General features: G+C 43.0%; 5 protein-coding genes across 5 annotated transcripts; 1 reads left to right on the top strand and 4 right to left on the bottom strand.

Moving 5' to 3' along the window:
* Positions 1-118: 118 nt before the first annotated feature.
* Positions 119-2012, top strand: LOC103387916 (c-Myc-binding protein). The gene is made up of 5 exons (XM_008322721.3): positions 119-462; positions 854-926; positions 1097-1145; positions 1327-1456; positions 1532-2012. The coding sequence occupies exons 1-5, from the start codon at positions 448-450 to the stop codon at positions 1577-1579; spliced, it is 315 nt and encodes a 104-aa protein (XP_008320943.1). The 5' UTR covers positions 119-447; the 3' UTR covers positions 1580-2012.
* A 559-nt stretch (positions 2013-2571) lies between these two features.
* Positions 2572-4561, bottom strand: gja9a (gap junction protein alpha 9a). The gene has a single exon (XM_008322722.3). It carries the CDS (start codon positions 4451-4453, stop codon positions 3038-3040), a length of 1416 nt encoding a protein of 471 aa, XP_008320944.1. The 5' UTR covers positions 4454-4561; the 3' UTR covers positions 2572-3037.
* A 1599-nt stretch (positions 4562-6160) lies between these two features.
* rhbdl2 (rhomboid, veinlet-like 2 (Drosophila)) lies at positions 6161-11360 on the bottom strand. Its single transcript, XM_008322723.3, has 8 exons — positions 10892-11360; positions 9601-9838; positions 8755-8903; positions 7935-8047; positions 7723-7823; positions 7280-7340; positions 7103-7164; positions 6161-6674 (listed from the first exon to the last, which is right to left on the bottom strand). The coding sequence occupies exons 2-8, from the start codon at positions 9823-9825 to the stop codon at positions 6495-6497; spliced, it is 891 nt and encodes a 296-aa protein (XP_008320945.1). The 5' UTR covers positions 9826-9838; positions 10892-11360; the 3' UTR covers positions 6161-6494.
* Positions 11361-13039: 1679 nt separating this feature from the next.
* On the bottom strand, positions 13040-19017 carry akirin1 (akirin 1). The gene is made up of 5 exons (XM_025061788.1): positions 18640-19017; positions 15276-15422; positions 14020-14148; positions 13682-13753; positions 13040-13571 (listed from the first exon to the last, which is right to left on the bottom strand). The coding sequence occupies exons 1-5, from the start codon at positions 18842-18844 to the stop codon at positions 13561-13563; spliced, it is 564 nt and encodes a 187-aa protein (XP_024917556.1). The 5' UTR covers positions 18845-19017; the 3' UTR covers positions 13040-13560.
* Positions 19018-20242: 1225 nt separating this feature from the next.
* On the bottom strand, positions 20243-23556 carry cnr2 (cannabinoid receptor 2). The gene is made up of 3 exons (XM_025061924.1): positions 23055-23556; positions 21506-21584; positions 20243-21374 (listed from the first exon to the last, which is right to left on the bottom strand). The coding sequence occupies exons 2-3, from the start codon at positions 21570-21572 to the stop codon at positions 20287-20289; spliced, it is 1155 nt and encodes a 384-aa protein (XP_024917692.1). The 5' UTR covers positions 21573-21584; positions 23055-23556; the 3' UTR covers positions 20243-20286.
* Positions 23557-23974: the final 418 nt, after the last annotated feature.

Genomic DNA, 23974 nt, shown 5'->3' with positions numbered 1-23974 from the left:
GCAGCAGAGAGCCCGTACAGTTCCATTGATGCTTTCAGCGTCTTTCGAAAGTGTCGTAATTCTAAACGTCGTATTTCTGTATTGTTCAAAAAGGGAAACGAGAATTTTGAGGTTCTCAATAACATTTTATTGTATTATTATAAATACATTGATGGGTGGATCGATATAGTAAATACAAGTTATGTGTTTAGTATTTCCAATATCTACATCGGTTTCCCTGTGGCTACCGATAGTTATTTTCACAGTTTAAATGTTTTGCCGCTCTTCGGTTATAGCTGATTAACCTGAACACATTTTACGAGGAACCAGTGAAGGCCACACGGAAGAAATAAAACTTAACTTTTCAGTCGAGCAGCACAATTTGAAAAAGGTATCGACTGCGGCACAGACCGAACTACTTAAAGTTCATCCAGAGGAGAAACGTCGTCTTATCCATTTATAATCACCATGGCCCAACAAAAGGTAAGTGTGTCTGCTGTCAACTCATCTTACCTATGGGTCTGTGCCAGATTAGCCGAGCTAACGTAGGAAACCGTCGCAGTTGTTTTTGTTTTAAAACGTTTTATATTATCATTTCATGTATGGTAAACTAACTAATAATCGTTTGACATTTTCCCTAACATGTTATTGGTAAATTGTATTGATTTTGGAATAAAGTACTGTAAACTAACAAATAACCGTTTGACATTATTGGTATATTGTATTGATTTTGGAATAAAGTACTGTATTTTTTTCGCATTTAATGAAGTGATAAAATCTAGAACTTTATTAAAGTGTTATTAGATATTAACACTAAGTTAGATGACTTGGAAACCTTGCATTCCAGTGAAAATGTCCCATTTTTTTCCGGCAGGCTTCGGAGAACAAGAGGGAACAGTTACGAAGATACTTGGAGAAAACTGGAGTAGTTGACAGTCTTACAAGTGGTACGGTATGATTTACTATAACTGTGACCTGTGATCACAGAATGCTGTATATCCAAAGTAGTAATAGATACCAGCCACACGGGGGTGTGGTTTCGTCCTAGTTCAGGCAGATTTACATTTAAACCAAAACCATGTTTGTGTTCTAACTGTTGATTTGTGTTCGTTTTTAGCTCTCGTTTGTTTATATGAAGAACCTGAACGGCCCACCGATGCTCTGGAGTATCCTTTTTGACACTAGCGCCTCCTGGGGACGCAGTTGTTGGTAGCAGGTTGCCTGGGACACAGAGAGTGATGCGTTCATGGTCTCCTCTACTGCAGAAAATTGCAAATGTAGTTCTCCCTGTTTCTCTGTGTATTTCTCAAAATATCCTGAGTATTATCGCCTCAAATACTCGACCAGATATCTGAAGAAGCATCTTAACGTCGGTGACCAGGCTTTAGGGGAGTTTGTGCAGCTGCAGCAGGAGGCCGTGGAGCTGAGACAGAGGTGTAAACGTCGGACAGAGGAAAAAAAGGAGCTAAAAGAAAAAGTAAACCTGAAGTACGTCAGCAGTCTTTAGACCTGGTCGTGGGCAACAACTCAAACCTTCTCTGTGTCTCTGCAGCTGCGGCGTTACCAGCCTGTGTCGCAGGGCGGAGCAGGGCCAGAGTAGACCTCAACATCTCGAATCACAACATGATTGAATAGTTTAGGGTGAAGTGTGTATGATAAGAATAGGTTTTTTTATTATTTTGTCTATTTTGTCACCTTGTACCACCGCATCTGGACACAAGTCCAGCATCTGAGGAAGAAACTGATTTTGTGAATTATTAGACGCTTACCACGAGAGGGAGCTCAAGTAACACTGTAGTTTAAGAACTGCTGGTCGAGTTAATGTTACTACAAAGCTGCCTCAGTGTCACGGGTTTATGTCCCATCCAGGCCTGGAACACATTTAAACTTTATTTTTTAAGGCTTGTAAATACTTAAAATGTAAAAAAAAAACTCAGAAATGTACAGAAGCTTCTTTGTTAAATAAGTCACTTGTGTTGTGTGAGTTATAGTGTGTACGCATTCTAAATATAAAGTTCTTTACTGAACAACTAGGACGTCAACATGCATGTTTGTTTTTGTTGGGGTTTTTTTTGTTGTTGTTGGTTTGTTACCTTCAGCGTAATTCAGTAAAGTTTCATAGTGAAATATTCCCAGACAGATTAGAAACATCTCATTCCTCTTAACCCCAACACCTGTTATTTATTAAATTGTGATCCTTGTTACTATTGTGACCAAATGTGGGACAGGGGTTTGAATTTGAATGTTGACTCCGTCAGTAGGTCAGTAGCTCTTTGTCTTCTACTAGTCCATGCTCTCTGGACGTAAAGACAGAAACACACAGTCAATTAAAGACGTCTGGGACCAGATATTATTAGACTTTATTATTGTTTGGTAATTACCTCAGGGAGTCAAAATGAAACAGGACATCAGTCACGGGACCAGCAGTATTTGTGTTTCTGTGTTATCGGCTAATTGATATGCTCAGATGTATTTGAACAGCATGTGATACTTTGGAAAACTCTAGTACGTAAGACTTCAGTTATGGCTAACGTTAGCTACAACAGTCCTGAACTGCCCTTCTACAGATACCAAAGCTAACGTTATAGCATGTGATACTTTGGAAAACTCAACAGCCCTTCTACAGACACCAAAGCTAACGTTAGCTACAACAGTCCTAGTACAGACACCAGAGCTAACGTTAGCTACCACAGTCCTGGTACAGACACCAGAGCTGACGTTAGCTACAACAGTCCTGGTACAGACTCCAGAGCTAACGTTAGCTACAACAGTCCTGGTACAGACACCAGAGCTAATGTAACCTACCATCCTGGTAAACAAACACTGCAGCCAGGACATAATAGACCAGGTGACTAAAGTCTAAACTTGTACCGTGAGTCTGTGAATGTAGAACAATGAGGGAAAATCTAAAGACATGTTTGTTTTTGCCACCTGTTTTCTATTTATTTATTCATTTGACTGTTACCCCTAAAGACAACAGACAAGTATCAGAGGGCAGTTATCAACAACTCCACTATAAGCTGCCGTTGGAGCAGTGACATCCAGGGTGACGTCAGTGTCAGATCTTCAGGTCTGGAGCTCGTCTGCTGCTCGTGGAACTTGAAACCGTTGTTTTGCAGCGACAGGAAGCTGCGTTTGATCCTGAGCTGGACTCCTCTGGGCTACAAGTCCGGTTTCCATGTTTCTCATTGGATTTTGACCACACGCAGGTAGATGAAGGTCCCCCAGAAGAAGAACAGTTCTTCCCCTCAGTCACTGTGAGTAATTTAGATTCTTGAACCATCCATGTTTTCTGTACATTTTCCGACAGCGTGGGGAGGGTGGCGACATTTTTTGTCTTCAGTGGCCATTTTGGTGAAACGGGGACGCCTCTGTCAACGCTCTCTTGGGAGGCGTCCTCACCTCTGTGCTTGGGAGCGAAGGAGTCACAGCGTGTTGAACAGGCCTGGTGGTCAGGAAAGCCACCGTTTTGTCCTGGGGGGCTTTGAGACGAAGCTCTGAGATCATCTGAATCCTGGTGCAGGGTCTGCTCCCCGGGGACGGAGGGAAAAGATTCCACAGGGTCTGGGAACGTCACCGTGTTCTGGACCCTGTCCATCAACAGGTTGTAGTCGCTGGCCTTGGAGGCCAGTGTGGCTTTTCTGGCGCCCCCTGTGTACACCTGCCAAACGGATTCTTTTTTGTATTTCTGAGCGAGGTACTCGTTAAGTTCATCTTTTTCATCACTCAGGTGCGGGTAGAGGTCCAAGATGGCCTTTTTGATGTTCTTGTAGCCCAGGTGCAGGATCTCCAGGACGTTTAAGAAGAGTGAGATGGCAGCGATGCACTGCATGAACACCATGAAGACACTTTTCTCCGTGGGTCGAGAAACATAACAGTCCACAGCGTTGGGACAGGGATCTCGCTCGCACCTGAAGAGCGGGTTCAGGTGAAAACCATACAGGAGATACTGGCCCGTCATGAAGGCCACTTCCACGACGGAGCGAGTGACGATGTGGGCCACGTACGTGCGCAGCAAGGAGCCGCTCAGTGGGGCTTTGTTGACTTTCCTCTGATCCAGGCTCTTCATCTCACGCTCGATCCTTCTCCTGGATTCGGCCAACTCCAAGTCCACCAACTCCAGCTCCTTCCGCAGCAGGGCCTTCTTCCTCTGCCGTACCTTCTCCAGTGCTCTCAGCCTGTAGAGGGCGTGGCCCATGTAGACCAGTGAGGGCGAGGACACGAAAATGACCTGCAGCACCCAGTAGCGGATGAGCGATATGGGGAAGGCCAGGTCGTAGCACACGTTCCTGCAGCCGGGCTGCTCCGTGTTGCACACGAAGTCGGCCTGCTCGTCGTTCCACACGTCCTCCGCCGCCACCCCCAGGACCAGCATACGAAAGATGAACAGGATGGTGAGCCAGATCTTTCCCACCATGGTGGAGTGGATGTGTACCTCCTCCAAAATGCCCCCAAGGAAGTTCCAGTCCCCCATCTTCACTCTGCCATTATGACTGACAACAAAACAAACAAACAAACAAAAAAAACACAGGAGAAATTAAAGATGGTGACCTGCAGTTTATTAACTTTTTGCCGATATTGTCCAAACATTTAATTTCTATTGGCGCTTTGGCCCAGAGGCAATGTCTCTGTCATTGGTGTGGGTTCCCCTCCAGGGTTAACCTCATGGGTAAGTTCGAATCCCGGTTAGGGCAGTTGGTACCTTCCAGTGGACTCAGGTACAGGTTCATGGGGGTTGGTACGATGCAATGTGATTTGGGTGGAGGCTGCTGCCCCCGCGACCCGGTAACAGATAAATGGATGAAAATGGATGGATGGAATTTAATTTCGTGGTGGCCTGGTGGTGAAGGAAGTGAAGTGCAGCTCACTAATGCAGTGTGTTTCTCAATTACTTTCTGCCCTAAAAATGTAGTACCTCTCCTCTGGGACCACAGGACAGAAATAAAATACATAAATACAAATATATACACGCGCAGACAAACAGCAGCAGACCTCCGTGTGGCGTTCACTTACCTTGCAGCAGTATGGACAGACTGCCTGTGGTGACTTAAATCTCCTCGGGTCATGCGGCCCAGAAGTGGTCACCAAAGAGTTGGGAGAAAATTGTCAGCTCCTTCCACATGAGGCCTCGTACACCACCTTAACTCCAGCCACCTGCCGCTGCTTCATTGTTGTTGTTGTTGTCGTCGTCGTCGGACACCGAGCGAAAACATCCAACCAGTCGTTCTGCAGGAACCAGTGCCAGAGCAGCTCTGACCAGAGGAGATCGATACCAGCAGCCTCTGGTGCATTCAGATCACAGCCCCCACTGATGCTGCTGTAGCTGGGGTTTAACCCCAGCACTGACCTCAGCAGCCGGACCGAGGATGGACTCCACACTATACAGCAGAGGTGGCCAAAACACTGGGGCGTGGACCAGTATCTAAATGCTTTGTGGACTCAGGCTGCTGGGATCAAACTAACCGTATTAAAGGACTTAGTATGAGATCGTACTGACAACAGTGTCACAGTTTAACTTTACATGAACCCAGAGGAGGAAACAGGAAAGAGATGCTGTGACCACAGTTCCCACCGTGTCAATACCGGTCATTAACTGACACGGGGTCTGCGTGGTCAATACGTACCGCCGCGTGCTACTGTGGCGAAATGATCAATGTGTCATCATGTCCGATTTCATACTCCGCTGCTCCGCTCTGAATCGCACCAGGCCTCGTTCACTCTACGCTACTATATTTACTATAAATCTGTGTCAATAAAGAAGAGCGCTCACTGGTGGCCAACTTCATACAGCACGTCTGCACATGGTAACAGGAGAGTTTCCTGCAGGTGGGAGTGAAGGGGGGGGGTTACAGGTGACACCGTGGAGATACAACTTGGTTTAATGCTGTAGTAATTTAAGTACGTCTGAGGTACAGCCACTGGAGGGCACTATAGAGGCAAGGAAAAAGAAAGGTGGGTATGAAATGTGTAAACAATTTAAACACGAATGTTTAGTAATGGATGACTTATTTTACAGTAAATGGAACTCATTTCAAGCTGTGGATTGTATGTGATGTAGATTTAGTTTAGAAAAATATATCACTCCATAACAGTGGTTCTACAACTGTGAGACGGGACCCTAAGAATGGCACAAAACATGTTAACCCACAAATATTTTTGTTAAAAAAACATTGATGTAATGTTGGTCTGCACCAGGTGAAGTTTATGTTTAACACTGGAAATCCACAGATTAACACACACTTCAGTTTACAACAACAATCCCTGACCCTTAAAATGATCTGGACATTAAACTGCATTTCAATGTAAAAAAAACAAAAATTCAAAACAGTAACAGTAAATTTCATATTTGTCAAAAGAATTTAAAGACACATTAAATGAACTGACTTCAATCAAGCTACAGGGGGCGCTCTTTGCTTGAGCTAAAAAACAAACAAAGTTTCACAAAACCTTTCTGTTCTTTAAAAAAACAACGAGTAAGACAAAATAATTGTGATGCTCCTCCCTCGGTTCTAAAGCTATGGCGCCGGTGAGAGAAAGATATTGAAAAGCACCGCGAAGAGGACAAAGAGGACGTAGCCCACTATACACATCCAGAAGCGTGGGTCCTTCAGGAGCTTCATGTTGTAAGCACTGAAGAAGACGTAGCCGACGGTCATCCCGGCCACGATTCCTCCAAAGTGAGCCACGAAGGACACCTGAGGTCAGAGGAGACGAGGTCAGCTTCAAACTTTCAGCCTGTGGTCTTGTTTCAGCACTAAACCCTCAGCTTTAGCCACGTGTGGTGAACACAAACGAAACGCAGCGACTGATTCAACAACCAAAACAAATGAGGACTGAGGGGAAAAAAATAAAACTAAAAATCTGAGTCAGTCAACCTGAGACGTAGAAGTGAGTGTAAATGTCAACGAGGAAAATATATATAAATGAAACACTTCATCTGTAAACACAATAAAAAAAATGTATGTAATGAATTATATATATTAATTAATTGTGAAAAATCATCTTTTTTAAATTACATAATAAACAAAGTTCACCGGGAACTGACTGAGTTTTTTCCCTCATGTTGATGTTTTTGAATCTGTTTTTATTTTTATTCTTTATTATGAAGAAGAAACGATCGTACCCTCATTCCAGCTTCATCAGCCATGAACCTCCTGTAGAAGGCGAAGCCAAAATCTGTGCCAACTGTGAAAGGGAAGCAGAGTTCAATTATTACTTTAGGTGAAAAAAATACAAAATAAACAAATATTTTAAACAAAATAAAGTATAAAATGTTCAGCAGCACCACAGGAGAACATACCTATTATGACGATGACAAGGATCCGAAATATTCCCAGGAGAGGAATCATTTCTCGGAAGTTCTGTGGAATTCAACCGTTACAATTTACACGTGAACTTGAAAAAGAGAATTTTGTCAAAACCCAGGACCAAACAAGTTTATAAACTTATGTTGACATAAATATTAGGGATGTAATTAAAAATCTGTACAAATCCGTAACAAATCACCAATCATCAGTTGAAATAAAAAATGAATCTCACATAAAGGTGTAAGGAGTATGCTGTTATCTCAAAAAGTCACTGGTCATACCGTGACACTACACACTCTAGTACAGTAGGTGGCGTAAAGTGAATACAAAGGATTTTAGTTTATTTTGTTTTAAAAAATAAATCATTATAAAATCGTATCTTGAGTTGAGTGTATCGTTGCATCCCTAATAAATATAAAGTTAACACTGTTCTTACCACGACTGCATTCATAAAGTAGCCCCCTATCAGGGCGTACACCCCCCCAGAGGCCCCCACCAGCGCACTGAGAGGATCAAAGATGGAACTCGCCAAAGAACCTGAGAACAAACAAACAACCAGAGAAGTTCAAATGAAGACCAGCAGAGGTCAGACGTCCGGGTGTAGAACAGTCGGAGGTGGGAGGAGACCAGGAGACCATGGTGTCTTACCAGCAAGGACACCAGCAAGGTAAACCATGCCCACTTCAAAGCCTTTATGAACCAGTTCCAGTGGGATTCCCAGCAGCAGCTGCATCAGCAGGTTGCCCAAGATGTGCTCCACCCTGTGGGGGGGCGGAGAATGACAGGGTGATTGTTCTGTCTGTTCTGGTGTGGAGGTTTCTGCAGTTTCACATTTTTAACCAAACTCAAAAAGGAACCAGTTCAAATGATTGACACAGCTTTAGATCTAGAACCATCTGAGAAGAAAGAACATTTAAAGGACCTGGATTTCAGACCTTGGACCAAGACCAAGAACCAGGTCGTGATCTGGTGTCAGACGTTCTCTGGAATTCTGCAGCAGTTTTTACCACCATCAAAATCTGTATTTTCATATAAAAAATGTCATCGGTCAAATAAGATTTTAAATTAGGCTAATGCTAAAAAAAGCTAATGAACCACATTTGTCCGAGAAGCCACAGGTTTAGAACCTCTGGTTTAGACTTGAATGGAGAGAAAGAGATTTGTTCTTTTTAGGATCGTTCTAGTTTGTCTTAGAACTTTTTGACTTCCGTTCCTATAAAACAGCAGAACACACTGCTGCCTTATTCTAATGGAATCAGCGACTCCATAATAACAAGTCATTCTCCAAACTCAACTGCTGTGACTCAGTGACTCTGACGGCCTGGAAACCAAAACCTGCATGAGTTATCGGTTCAACCACATTGACGTTGACTCTGCCACAGGACCAGGTCACTGTGGTCATCTATGAACATCTGACCACCTTTCATCACATTGAAAACACCGGATCATCGGCTCCGCCCACTCTTACCCAGCGTGGACAAACATGTAGGAGAAGAATCGCCACGCTTCCTGTCTCATCTCCGGCTTGTAGGTCAGCGGGCTTTTCCAGATGCCCTCGTCCAGGGTCACCCACTGTTTCTGGGGCTTCCACACAGCGTAGTAGATGAACACTGCCAACTGAAGCCAAACAAAAGAGGAGGAAACAGGAAGTCAGTTTGGACACGTGACCCCAGAGGGTCCCCAAGAACCTGGACAACATGGACGGGGTTCAGAGAGAGTGAGGTTCGATTCCAAACAGATGTGGAGGAGCTCGGTCAACACAGAGCTCAACTCATCTCTCATTGGCTGACAATAAATAACCAGTTTTTCTGGAATCCTTGGAATTATTTAATCCAGTGTTTTTCAACCTGGGGTTTGTGACCTCACATTGGGTCACCTGGAATATCTAGTATTTAATAAAATAGAAAATCACAGATAAGAATATTCTTCAACTAGTTATTCTTTCTGAAAATTAGGAATAAAAACACAACCTAGAACCACACATATCTTTAATGGCGCCCCCTGTGGCAGCGGTATTTTACATTTAATTATAAACATTTAAAGCATCTTCAAATGTTTATAAGCAACATCACAGCATCTTTTCCATGAAGCTCCGCGAACGTTAGTTTGTTTAAATGCTGTAAACAACATATGACACGATGTCATGAGCCTCTGGATCAGTGGGTCACGATGTGAACTATTTCCCATAAAGAGGGTTTATTTTTGTTGTTACTTGTAACTGCGACGCTCCAGTGGAACGTTGTTTGTTTCTGGTACTTTGTCTTGTTGTGTGATTAACGTGGAAAAGCGAGTCACAAATTGGGAATTTCCTCACCTCTCCGATACTGATGAGGATGATGAAGATGGGCGGTGGACAGCAGTTGGTTCGTTCCAGGTACTTGCTACGTAGGTCTTCTGGAAGCATCCACTTGGACACAGTCTGCTGGAACCTCTCACAGCAGCCCGGCTTCCTGGCGCCGTCAGTTTGGTCCGTCTTCAACCGTCTCCCATCTCTGTCCACAGGAAGTGGCTCCTGCTGCTCTAGGTCTATGTTGTCCATCACCGGTGGAGTCCTACACCACGGAGAGAAGTATGATAAACACTGCGATCAGAAATGTTCTGCTTCATGTCACAGCACGACTTAATTCCCCGAAGGGAACTCCCCGAATGTTTGTTTATTCGATTCACCCATCGATCATTCTATCTATCTTCTTTCATGACATTTGTTTTAAGTGTCATTTGCGCTTATAGACAAGGTCGCAGAAGAAGAAATAAAAGTCTTTAAACGTTGAATATAACAGCTGTAATTGTACTGTGGGTTTATACTACTCTGTACATGTGGTAGACTGATAAAAAGTACAGAGAAACAGGTGAAAAATAAACAGTTTTGCCGTTTAACTTCATTGATTCAGTCGTCATTGGATTTTAAAAACGTTTTAACTCTTTTGTGACAAATATATAAAGTGATAAAAATACAATCGATGCACTTTCATTGATTACAAGCCTGTAAGTAATGACGTTATTTTTAATTGCAACCCATCCATAATTTATTTTTTTAATGTCTGTGGCTGCTTTACACATAGAAAGTTAAATAAAAATCCAGTCTTACTTCTTGATTTTTCCCATAAATTAAAACTTCACAAATGTTTAGCAGTTTCTTCTTCGTCCTTCAAGTATTAGTATTGTATTAGTGTCTACATAATATTGTTGTGACTTATTTCTATTTTTTTTACTACAATGTTTTTGCCAATGTGTCAAATAAAAGTAAGTTTTTTTTATTGATGTAATAATAAAAGTAGTAAACATGTTTTTTTTATTAATGTAATAATAAAAGTAGTAAACATGTTAAAGGGGTGGGTGAACCTGTTTACGCTAGGACCGCCCCTGTACAAACATATAGAAATAAAGCTAAACGTCATGGCGGCGGTAAAAACAACACAGTCCAACGTTAAAATGAGGACATAAACCACCGTCTTCTACAGAAGTTGGTCACAGTCTGATACCGTTTAGTTCCCAATTAGTGTTTCCTGTTTACTAGAAAGATGGTGGTTTGAAAGCGCTCAAATCTACTGAAATAGTACCAGTTAATTACATTAAATATGTAGTATTTAACGGCGTTCACTCACCTTCTTCACCGGCGGGAAGAATCCAGATCAATCCGGACGATCCTGAATCTATAGAAGCACAAAATCCGTTGTCGTCGGATTCAAAGTAAATTAAAACTCTGACCATAAGAGTTTTAAGGCGAATCCTCCATGTTCCCGGGCGATTCGTCTAAACCATAAAAAAAAAAATCCCACTGTCCGTGGTAGCGAAGAAAAACACACATACACACACACGCGGGCGGGGAGATAATTATAGCCGCGGCATTTACTTCTCATACGGGAAACTTCCTTCCTCTGAACAAACAAACTTCTCCTCCACTTCCCTCTGCCTCTCACAAAAAAAAGTCAACACGTCTTCCGAGCTGTCCCCGAACAATGACGACCGTCTGCAGCCATCACAGTCTACCTGCTTCCTGCATGGCTGCCGCTGCCACACCTGGGCTGACGTCACACACACACATACACGTCTTTCACACCGAGGAGGGTGAGTTTGGATACATTTGTCCTTTTACAAAGAATGTAAACAAATAATATGGGCTGTGTTTAAAGCTACAGTACAATAGAATATATTTGTGCACAAATGTAAAAATATTGTTGATGTAAACGAGTGTCTGTCAAAGAATATGTTTGTATAGTTTATTCAGTAAAACAATAGTATAGAATATGATGCTTTTGATAACAATGTAAAAACTTTTTTCTCATTTATTTTAAACACATTTTCTTTTTGTTTGTTGGTTGGTTTTGGTCATGTTTTTGGACGGTTGAATAAGAGGTGGGAGAAGAACCAGTGACAGTGAACGCAGCATCGTTGACGACCACCTGCGGTTTAATGTCATAATGAAACTGTAATTCCAAACAATGTAACTGTAATTCTGCATTACGTATTCTTACCACTAGATGGTATAAAAGTCAACATTTCCTACGTGGGAACCAGACTGCTGGACCTTCTTCTTCTTTTTCTTTCGGCTTTGTTCCTTTTTTTTTCAGGACTACCTACAGCAAATGATTGATTTCCATCTCTCCCTGTTCTCTGCATCTCCTACTCTGACTCCAACTCTCTGCATGTCCTCCCTCACTGCATCCATATATCTCCTCTTTGGCCTTCCTCTCTTCCTCCTACCTGGTAGCTCCATCTCTAACATTCTTCTACCAATGTATTCACTGTCCCTCCTCTGCACATGTCCAAACCATCTCAATCTGGCTTCTCTGTCTTTTTCTCCTAACCTTCCTGTCTGTGTCGTTTTTTTTGAAAAAAAATTGTTTTTAATTTTTTTTGAAAATTCGTTTTTGAAAAAGAATTTTGGGAAAAAAAAATTTTGAAATTTTTTTTTCTACTCTAGCTTTTTCTCCAAACCTTCCTGTCTGTGTTGTCCCTCTAATGACCTCATTCCTGATCCTGTCCATTCTTGTCACTCCTAAAGAGAATCTTAGCATCTTTAACTCTGCCACCTCCAGCTGCGCCTCCTCAGACTGATGGACCTAATCAGGCAAAACAGAAGGCTTGTTGAAAGGCCACAGGGTGGCGCCCCAGCCGTGACAGCTTCCAGGGGCGGGTCTTATAAATAACATTTGAATTCATTCTCTTGAATTATTTAATAAAACAATATAAATAGTAATAAATATTGAAATAAAGTACATTTTAAAACTCACACTTAAACATTAATAATAACTGGGTCCATTCTTCATCCCGAATTTAGGAAATTTACAGTTTTAGTCTTTGGAACCGACACAGACAGCCATTAGGGATATGTGTCTCCTTTGGGAATTTAACCCAGGACTCTCTGCTCTCTCTGTTTGCAAGACACGCAGGCAGGCTAACCGCTACATATTATGTTTGATAGTCTACCTTCTATAGCAGAGGTCCGCAACCTGTGGCTCCGGGGCCACATGTGGCTCTCATGGAGTGGCTAAATAAAAAATGTATTTTTTTATATACCAAATACTGAATGTTGTCGTGTTTGAAATGATCACTACCTGATTGTAGACAGTTTTTCTGTGGTATAACAGGTTATATGTTGTACTTCCACACAAACCTATAGTATCACTGCAGTATTTAAAACTTCATGCACTACATTTCTGCCATCATAACAATAAATATTAACGTGTGTTTTGGTGAAACCGTCTGTTGAACATCCTGTTCACACTGATAAAATCGTCTATTACACAACAGAGGTTAATCACAGAACTTTTATTTATTTTTTCAAAATCTACATTCGAGTAAAGAGGTGTGAAGAAGAGGAGGAGGAGGAGGAGAGGGGTGGGTGGGCACGAGCCGCAGGAACATGGTGGAGTGGGGTGGGGGGCTGGAAATATTAAATACAGCTGCTGGAAGGTTACAGAGTGACGATTTGAGCCAACAAGCTTTTTCTACAGCACTGGCACAGTTTTGTCTCAGGTCTGCGTTTAGAAGGAGTTTAATGGAGGAGCATATAAAAAAAGGAAGACCAGAGGGAGAGGGGGGGGGGAGACGGGGAAGTTAATAAAAAGGAACAGGCCTCAAACATTGTTTTTCTTCTTTCAGATTCTGACGTTTGGCCAGCGATGACAGTTTTCAAGTAAATAAAAACAGAGAAGATAAACCATGGCACCCGACATTGTGATGGAGAAGGAGAGGGAAATAAAAGGTGGAGGGGGCCAGTGACAGAGCAGCCGTCTGGTGACAGGAAGTCGGAATCTTAGTCCATAAGAGTTCAGGAGACGTCTGGAAAAACAACGGGCGAGGACTCATTAGTTCAACCTTAGATTATTTACCCCTGCGGGGGAGACGGCAGTCAAATATGACTTTAAATTGAAATTAAAAAAAAGACTTACAACTAGCAGGTCGGGCTCCGTATCTTCGCATGATCTGGTCTTGTGTGAATTTCACAAAAGATTCATATTGTTCTAAAAAGACATCAGATCAAAATTAAAGTCAGATTAGATTTGAGGTTTTTTTTTATTAAAGTAAATTAAATAAACATTAGGAAAAAATCATTTTACAGTAGACCACCTGAAACTTAGTTCCAGACAATCCAACAATAAAATTTCCTTTTGTTAAAACGGTCTAACATCATTGACTACATTAAAATATATATGAATATAACGTACAGTGCCACCTACAGGCTAGTGTGGGGACATGTAGCGTCAACTGTGAAGGCGGTGACTTTTACCTGCAAGTTTTGTGTTAAGAATCTGTTCGTACTCCTCCCGGATCTTCTCCTCGTGGTCTTTGAGCAGGCGCTCACACAGGTAGCTGACCTGCCTCAGCGTGAACGAGGGCTGGTCCTTCCTTGAGGAGCCTACGACAAAGCAAACAAAAAAAGAAGAAGTCTGAAACAAGAACTGTTGTCTGGGACCAAAGGCCAGTTGGTGATGCAGATTTCATCAGTTCCAAATGAATGCTCTCCTGCATAAGCATGGCTCAAAACATCAAAGAGTTCCTCTGTTACTGAGGAACCGATGTCTCTGCAGAGGCGCGGCAGCAAATACACAGCAGCTGTCATTTCAAGAGTGGGGGTTTGGTTTTTTTTGTGTGTGTGGACACAGCGTAAAAATGCGTTGAGAAAAAAAAAAAAGTCTCTACACATACAATAATTTTAAATGGAGTAACAAACTAACCTTAAAGACTTTAATTTGTCATCATAAACAATAACAACATTTATTCCTCCAACTGTCTGGGGTGCGACCCCGCCCTCACTCGTTAACTGCTGGGATTTGGCTCCAGCTTCTCTGCAATCCTGAAAAGAGTGAAGTGGTAGAGAATGGACATCCACAAAGTGTCCTCTGCATTTGGACGGTGTCTGTGAAACAGGGTGCAGAGGACCAAGACACAACGGCCCTGCCGGGGACTGAGAACCAGAGGTTGATCCTTTGACCACAGGCATCTTAAATATCCTGCACGGCTGAGTTACTGCACAGTAAGAGACACGTGTCATGTGTTTGTGTCTCTGTCATAATTATATATTTGAGTCTATATGTACAGTATGTGTGTGTGTGTCCTGCTGTCAATCATCCCAGGTGTCCAGTCTACAGTTCTGTAAAATGCCTTTTGTTTTGTGGTGACGTTGTGTGGTTCAAAGACGTGGGACTGTTTTCAGAGTTCTGGGCTGAGAGGATCGTGAAGGGCTTTTCGGCTTCACTTTCATTTTACGCTGAGAATTCAAATGAAAACAAAGACAAGACGGAAACAAAAGTGAAACCTAAAAACAAGTCAGTGCAGGACACCGTTTAAAACTGGAGAAGTCAACGTAACAACAAGGTTGAAGGTGTTGAACAGATGGAGACCACCTGACGGAGACCACCTGACGGAGACCACCTGACGGAGACCACCTGAGGCCTCCTCGACCATCAGACTTCCCTCTGTCTGTATTTCCGTCCTGGTCCTCATCATCTACCATGCATCTACTCCTGCAGTGTGTGGATTTACCTGGGGGGGAGCTGGGAGGGTGGGGGGATGAACTGGGGCTGGGGGCGTCACTGGAGCTACAGGCTTCACTCTGGTTGAACGCTCCTTCCAGCTGCCGCCGCCTCTGGATCCGACTGTATTCCTGTCGAAGGTTCTGGAAGATTTGCTCTGTGGGGGAACAGACAGGAACAAGATAAAGAAAAAAAGTCAGAGAACTCCAGGCTCCGACCGACAGTCGGAGAACTCCAGGCTCCGTCCAAGCTGAAAAACGGAGGCCGTGAGTCACGGATCATGATAAGTCATCAGGCATTTTAGAAACATTTGGGTTTTAATGGAACTGTGTCGACAGTAGGAGTGTGAGAAAATATTGATAGAATAAAATATTGCAATCTTCATTTCTCTAGACAGTATTATTCTACAGCACTGTATCAGTTTTTTTTATTAATCAGCTTTAAAACCACGGTGACCTGTAGTCACATGACAACAAACTGTAGATGACTGTAGTTTTTATCTAAAGACTATAAAAAAAAGATCCAAACATTACTAAGAAATAATAATAAAAAACAATTCTATACAGTTACAATGATGTGGGCTGGTTCCTGACCCCAAGCCTTTTCTGGCTGACCATAATAATAAAAAACAATTCTATACAGTTACAGTGATGGTTCCTGACCCCTGACCCCAAGCCTTTTCTGGCTGACCCACTGCAGATCACCAGAGGTCAAGATCCTCTGATGGGGTCTCACAGTGTCTCCGTGTGGACAGATCTGAGTGAGACGACGCAGTCACCCCGACATTGTCACCTTTACCCCAGTAACGCTGCTCAACGCCACACAATATCAACGAGGACGGAAACCCTGCCCCTTGTTGGAGAAGCTAATTTGGCTAATTGATGTGCTTGTTTATGATCCTTGATCTGTGGGGTTTGGTTTTTTTTTTTCAGTCAGACCAACAATTTAGAAAACCTTTGTACTGCCAGTCGCTTCCAGTTCCTGTCAACTACCAGTAGTGGGTGTTGCCTGGAAACACTGACCCTGACACGGCCAGGGCAATTAATCAATCATACAAGATACTTGTGAGGGCAAGAGAAACAGAGTGGAGAAAGCCTGGCTAAAAGGCTTACACACGAGCCAACCACTGAATAGACGGGAGATGGGCCAGATAAACTGGACATGGGCCAGATAGATTGGACATGGGTGTGAGCAGTGACGCTGGGGGCAGGAGAAAAACAAAAGTGACTCATTCCATATCATCCAATCACGTGGGTTCAACGACTGAGGGTTTCAAATATCGTAATTGCCAGGAAATGGGATTGAATGGATACGGTATTTCTTCAGATAAACCAATCAGCTGCTCCAGAATTTGGACCAACACTCGTCCAAACTGTAGTTCCTGATCCACGTCAGGGTCACAGACGGAGCCTTCTGTCTGTCCTTTGTGTTTCTTACAGGTCTAATTTGATACATTATCAGGGACAGATGTGGAGCCCGGCAACAACACCACGTGTAAGGAACGCATGAGAGCATGTGAGCAGTGACGCTGGAAACTGACGTCCATATTTATGTGTGCATGGAGACCATATTTACAGGGACCAAAGACGTCCATCTGTCTTTTTTTGGGGGGCAGGGAGGGATTTAACTACAACCATAAAGTCCAAACTGGCAGCCAAAACAAAAAAAAAAAGTGTTTTGTCACACCTGAACCTGGCTAACAAAACACACAAACCTGACCGGTTTTTGAAACATGGGGGTGTACGTTAGCAGCAGATCTGACAACTGACCTTTTGCTGAAAACAAAACTACATTCTCAAGCGCAGCAGAAATGTCCGACCCGCGGCACTGCTCCCTAGCGGGGCCTCTTTCTGAGTGAAGGTGAGTGAAATACCAGGTATCTGGACCTCATGTCTGCAGCACAGTAATCCACCGCGCTGTTATTCAGCCATGGCAGCAGGAACACACAGTGTGTTGACACGACTCCAGGTAAAAAGATGAAGGAGATTTATATCATAACCAACTGTGTGACGGTGTTGTCTGTGCGTGAGAGTGTTCACAGATTTTATTTCACTTTCTTTTTCCACAGGTACCGTGAGGTTTCTCTACACAATACTGGAAGCTCAGAAACAACATGGTGGGGATTTTGTCAATTCAAATATCTTGGTGTTGAAGTCACAGACAAAGAGAGAGACAGTGCAGTGTCATTGTCTTTATTCACAGGCAGTGAAGTTGTTAAAAAGGTTAAACCCTACATTTAAGCCAGAGGTGCATTGGGGGGACGTAACTCATCAGAAGCAGTAACACTTTAATGCTCCCCCAGGAGGGGGGGGGGGAACAATGTTGGGGTTACAGTTGAATTGCAAAAATGCTAAGAATACTATGAAATATGTAAGAGGTATGACTAAAAGTGTCAGGTTTAGATGTGCTGAATAAAAACAAAGAAGAATGTAAAAAATAATAGTGCCATTACATTCTTGTAAAGCATCACTAATGCTGCTAATACTGAGCCTCCAACACCGTACAGCAGGGCTCCTGTATGGGAGCGGAGTCCTCCAGATAATTATCTGCTGGTCCACCCCACACCATCAATTAGTCACCGCAGAGCTGCATTAAAAATCGTGGCTGTAAAAGAAAACGAACAATGCCTTCCATCACTCCGGGGAACCTAAGTGGTTATGGTGCAGAATGGTAACCCACCCACCCCCCCAAGTCCGAGACCACTGTCGCACTGGAGCATCGGTGAATTAGCCAGTTAGCAGCCAACACTGATGGGATCCCGCCGCCGTGATGCCAGCAGAGCCAACAGGATGTAGTTTGTCGCCCAAGTCTCAAACGCATGGATGAGTTCTATTGTTTGACTCTGTTACTGTACAAATGTTTGTTGTCATTTTTAATGAATATGAAGAATTATCCATAACAACCACCACAACAGCTACAACTGCTCCGAGTTTAGCCGATACAACGGCCACCGTATATCGGTTTTTTTCTTTTTCTCGATGTAAGTAGTATCGGGTCTAACCGAATGAGGGGATACATTAAAACACGTCAACACTGCAATTAACAAATTAGCATTAGCTGGAGTGAGCTAACTCACCAGACTACGCACTTAAGTATAAAAAGATGACACGATGCTGAAAAAAACATACCAACAATGACAGCACCATGTTGTGCGTCAACTGATTTCATACCGGGTGAAATTATATTCGTTGGCAATTCTGTAACAATCCTCTTCCTGGCGTTAGCCTAGCCCGGCTAACGTTAGCCTCCAACCCCCATTCTCATTATCTGAGAACTAGCTATCCTATCCATTCCATTCCACTCCACCCTAACCCCCATCCCCCATGACACCCACCCTAAACGCAAAAACGTCAAAATTTAGACTAATTCCATACCTGGTGTAAGCCTGTGTTCGCCACCTATGGCTGGAGGCGACATCGAATGCGAAGGGCTGTCAACCGGGGGACGGAGGCTGCATCTTTGCGGGGACGGAGTGCCAGGAGTCCCCGGTAGTGGATTGCAGCGTCGCCGCTTTGGAGACTGAGGACTGAGGAGGGCCTCGAACTCCATCGACCGCTTTAATGTTGCTCCACAAGCCATTTTAGCTGGACAAAACCAGGAAACAGAGAATGTTGGAAAAACAACGACCCGCAAAAATGGGGTTTTAAAAGTCGCACTCAAATGGTTTTCGTTTCCCCGAGTGTCTGGCGTCTTTCTTCCTCTTCACAACAACGGATTTTCTTCTCTAAGCACAGAGCGAACCGATAAGGCAGCCTGCTGAATTTTTAAAACGTCAGAAGAGCAGACCGTACCATTAGGCGGCAGATGGGGGTGTTACACGTCTGCCGTCGTTTATTTTCTTTCAAAATCGAATCAAAATCAATTATAACCATCAAAGTCATGCTTTAAAATAGAACGTACAAAAAGAACACGATCACATTTTTCTTCTTCCGTGTTCACCTTTACTGTCTTCAGGATGCATTGTCCCCTCGGCCACCCCTGTTGTTGATTTCATCGATTTCCGTTGAACTCAAACTGTAAGGTTCACGAGACGTCTGGTGGTGGTGGTGGTGGTGGTCAGCTAAACTGGAAACACTGGGACAATGCATCTCAACGACGATTGTTATTGTTCATCTAAGACCTGTTAACGTGTATCGTCCTCCGGGACTCTGTGCACACCAGGCGGTGTCAGCATCAGCGTCCCCCCGGAATAAAGTCCCGCAGCATCAAAGTGCTCGTTGAGCTTTGATAGCTCGTAGAAAAATCTCGTCCCAGTGACTTGTATTTAATTTTCTAATTAACCAAAGAGGAGTTACCCGAAGTTCACAAAACAGAGCACTTAAATTTAAAACATGAACATCTAAATTAGGTCACATATATAACAATAACAAAAAAAGATTGGTTTTAATCTATAAACTACATAAGCTATATTGCTTTTAGCATATTTGGTGCTAGAGTTTTGAGAATTGATTCAATGACACAATAATAAACACAGCAAACCATTTGCGAAGCCTAATCATTTTTATTTACATACACTCTGCTTCTACAGTAGTTTTGTTCACAAAGTAAACTATGTACAGCAGGGGTTCTCAACCCCGGGTCCATGCAGGGGTACTGGTCCGTGGGTCATTTGGTTCCAGGCCTCAGTGGACTGTGAAAGAATTAATAATGTACATCATTTAAAGAGAAAATCTGTCATTTATATTTACTTTCTTTATTTAAGGATAATCTGGAATTTCTCAAAATAACGTGTCTTCAGACTTCAGTGTTGAGTAAAGACCTAAAAGAGCTTTTATTTTGAAAAGTTACTGACTCTTAACAATACTCGGGTCCATGGTACTGACCGGTACCGGTCGACCAGGCCTTACAAATACAAAGCAGGTCTGGGACCACTGATGGACAGGACAGTAGGCTAGCTGTAGCATTGTTAGATTTCACTAAAACTGATTAAAATTTTAAAGACCAACATTGGATTAACCCTGTCCATCTGGCCATTTTTAAACATTGGATTAACCCTGTCCATCTGGCCAGCTTCAGGTTCTTCATTTCCTGAACTCCGGATGCTCATTGTCAACTATTTCAGAGATGGAGTTCAGTCTGGTGTCTCTGGACCGTTGCTGCTCTTCTTCAAACATGGCAGTGAAGTTGTCGTCGTCTGCAGAGGGCAGCGTTGGGGTTAGGTTTTCCTTAGTTTTACACTTCCCACTCTCGCACAGCCGTTGTAGTAGCTGCAGCAGCGCCACCTTCAGCTCTCTGCAGCGCAGGGCATATAGCATTGGGTTGATGGCGGAGTTAACCAGACACAGCGTGCTGCAAAAGGCAAACGCTCTCTGCTGCATATGTGTCAGGGTGACACAGACGTCAGCTATCATGAAAGAAAGTGCCGGCAGCCAGCAGCCCACCAGGATTACAAGGATGAGGCCAAAGGTCCGAGCGAGTCGGATGTCCATCCTCATGCGGTTGTGGCCGGTCGCCGCTGTTTCCCGCAGACTGGTCATGAAGGACTCGTGACAATGAGCTTTCCACAGGATGAGAGCGTAGGCCGCCAGAATCAGAGCCAGTAACACCAGGATGAAAGTTGTCCAGCAGGCCAGGTAGCTCCTGTTGATGTAGGGGAACAGGCGTGAACAGGGCGGGGCCAGGCCGGTGGGACACCTCCAGCCCATTAAAGGCAAGAAAGCGATGAAGATTGTGGCACTCCAGAGGAACAGCAGGCTCAGCAGCGCCCTCTGTCTGGTCAGCATCACCTTGTAGGTGGACGCCTGGTAGATGCAGAGATAGCGATCAAGTGCCGTCAGCAGAAGGCTTCCCACTGAACTGCTGAAGGCCATGGTGACGCCACCTAGCTTGAAGAGGTAGGCAGTGGGGCCGTCGCTGCGACTGAAGAGGTGAAAGTCCAGGAAGCTGATTGTGAAGAAGCAGCTGGCGAAGATATCCGCCAGAGCGATGCTGCCGATGAAGAGGTAGGAGGGCCGTTGGCGCAGGGAGGCGGTGGCCATGATCACCGCCAACACCAGAGTGTTCTCCAGCAGGGTGACGGGACCCGCCAGGAAACAGATGGAACCGATCGCCGTCCTCTCCGCCTTCATCAGGACCATGTAGCACTCAAGGTTCTCCCAGCACCTGTTAGCTTCAAGGGCAAACACACACAATGAAGACTTGACCTGTGACCTGGCATCTCGACATCCAACTGTAGTTTAAAAAAAGAAATAAATGTTTATAAACGTCATTCTGCAGAGGGTGGGAACCAAACAAAGATACCTGTCAGCGTTGATCTCTCCTGGGACTCTGTGGATCCCAGAGTGGTAGAAAACTCAGGTTCTTCCATATTATCTCACAGCTAAAACAGAGAGCAGGAAAATAAAACACGAAACATCTTCAAAACCACATCTCACATATATTTTTTAAACTGAAAGTGGATTTCAGTCCTAAAATCACGTTGTTTTTTTAATTTTCCTCAAAACCTTTGGACTGGTATTTATTACAGAACGAGTCTTTACGTCGGGATGTGAACAACGTGATTGAGCAGACACCCAGAAGATCTCTGTCAATATTGAACATCAGGCTTTAAAAGATCATCAACATCCATTAGTTTGGGCAGAGAGTCATTTAGAGGTGAGAGCAAACACACAGTGATCGTTCAGACATCAGTTGATGATCGTGACAAAGTGCCGGGTAGATTAAGATGCACCGGATGTGGCTGGCTATAGCTGCATTACGGCAAATGTTGTGTTCAGGTGTTTCACATCACACATTTAATTTAGTCTTTAATTTCCCCTTTCCAAAAATACATCGTAACCTTACTACACTGAATGACTTCTCTTTTTTAATTAGCAATTTAAATAAACATACATATTTCATAACATCTGAAAATATAATCAAAATATTGTTAAGTTTTTTTTCGTCAACACGGCTTCTCCGAGGTTTAAAAACCACATCAATAATTTCACTCTGCATTTAGCGATTATCCTATTGGAGGGATACTGCCCTCTATTGGCACTCGACGTAAATGAGGTCGCGATGTTTGATTAATGAGACGTTAAAGGTCATCACCGAGTCGAACAATCTGAAGAGTGTGCATCATCTGTATGCAATTAATAGATTATAATCCATAGTAGGATTATGTTCCAAGATTAAGGAATAACGACCACTGCTGGAATCTGCTGGAATTGGTATTGGTTCACACAGAGGCAACTTAGGAACGAGGAATAGTTACAGTAGTTCAAAACTGGAATAAAGACTGGAATAAAGTAATGATGAATCTGTACAACACTATAATATAAATTTCTTTTTAAAGTTTTTTTTAACTGTTGAGTGTGTTCATTGCTTTAGAAATTCAGCTGAAAATATAAATAAATGTTGTTTAATCTTATTAAGTTCTTTGTTTGTCCAACAGTGGATAAATTCACAGCTTAAATTCACAGCATATATTTTTTTCATCCAGGACCAGGTTTATTTACTGTAGACAAAATGTTTCAAATTGTTTGGGTTTTTTTTTTTGGTTGATTGACAGACTTTTTGATTTGAATCTTAAAATCCATGCAACCTTAATCTCAGAAGAATGCTTTTTTTTTTAAGAAATCAAACTAGCAGCAACATTGTTCACAGTGAACACCAAAACAGAACAGACATTTCTGTCTGTCACCACTGGTTGATGTACAAATGGATGAAGCAACGGCTGGTAGCCTGCCAGAGGATTTTAAAATATCACCAACTCCTCCAGTCACAGCTAACGATACTACAGTAATACATATGTATTTGTTTATGTTATTAAAACAAATATACACAACAAACAAATAATAAAACTTACCTCAAATTATTTGCAACTTCAAGTACCTGTCTGCTGTCCTGTGGCCTTAGTTCCTGTCGTCTGTTTACCCACAGTGCAGCTGCATGATCAGAGCGGAGACTAGACATAAGTAGAAGGGTGAGAGAGAGAGGGAGAGAGAGAGAGAAAGAGAGAGAGAGGAGGGGCAATATTCACCACTGGTGTTGAAACGGAGAATTACCCAGTTGCACTGATGACAGTTTTTTTTTTTTTAGCCTGTTAAATACTTTACTTAACTACTTTTTACAACACATACCAGCTCCAAAAATATTTTTCTCCCGGAGTACTCGCAGTACAAGGATGTCTTTAAAATACAGTTACACAGGCCTTCACTGGGGTTGGCCAGGGCCTTGACCACCTGCTACTTTTTCTGCTCCCCGGACCTCTGATTGAGCCACAGACTTCTGTTGTGTTGTGTATTTTTGTTTGAATGTATTTGATTGGACGATACTTAGACGGGAAGGTTATAGGAGGACATCAGGCGGTCCAGAACCGATCCTTGGTTACTGTGAAGAGGAACATTTTGCCCTCAGGTGTTCATGGCTCACCCCCCCTCACCCTAAATGTAATTTCGTTTTTTTCAAAAACTCCAAATTTGCAATTATATCAACATGAACATTGTTGGTTTACCAGTAAAACCAGGTCACAGTCTACATTCTCAGGGCATTGGAGAACAAATTAAGAATCTATTTTAGACTTTCAATTTAGAAACAGCAGAGTGGCAGTAAATGGAACAAGAAAAATATAACAAACTATTTTTTTTGCTGCAGCATACAGATTTGATTTTTGAATGGACAGTAAACACATCAACCTCCTCAGACTGGGGCTGCAGGGTCTTTGTTGTTTTTTTTACTGCAACAGGTTCAGTCGGCCAGGAGTCGGGAGATATGATTACCAGCAGA

The sequence above is a fragment of the Cynoglossus semilaevis genome, chromosome 13 (assembly GCF_000523025.1).
Source record: "Cynoglossus semilaevis isolate Cse_v1.0 chromosome 13, Cse_v1.0, whole genome shotgun sequence".
Classification (NCBI taxonomy): domain Eukaryota; kingdom Metazoa; phylum Chordata; class Actinopteri; order Pleuronectiformes; family Cynoglossidae; genus Cynoglossus; species Cynoglossus semilaevis.
Note: the sequence above shows the minus strand (reverse complement) of the source record. Positions and strands in the feature narration are given on the sequence as shown.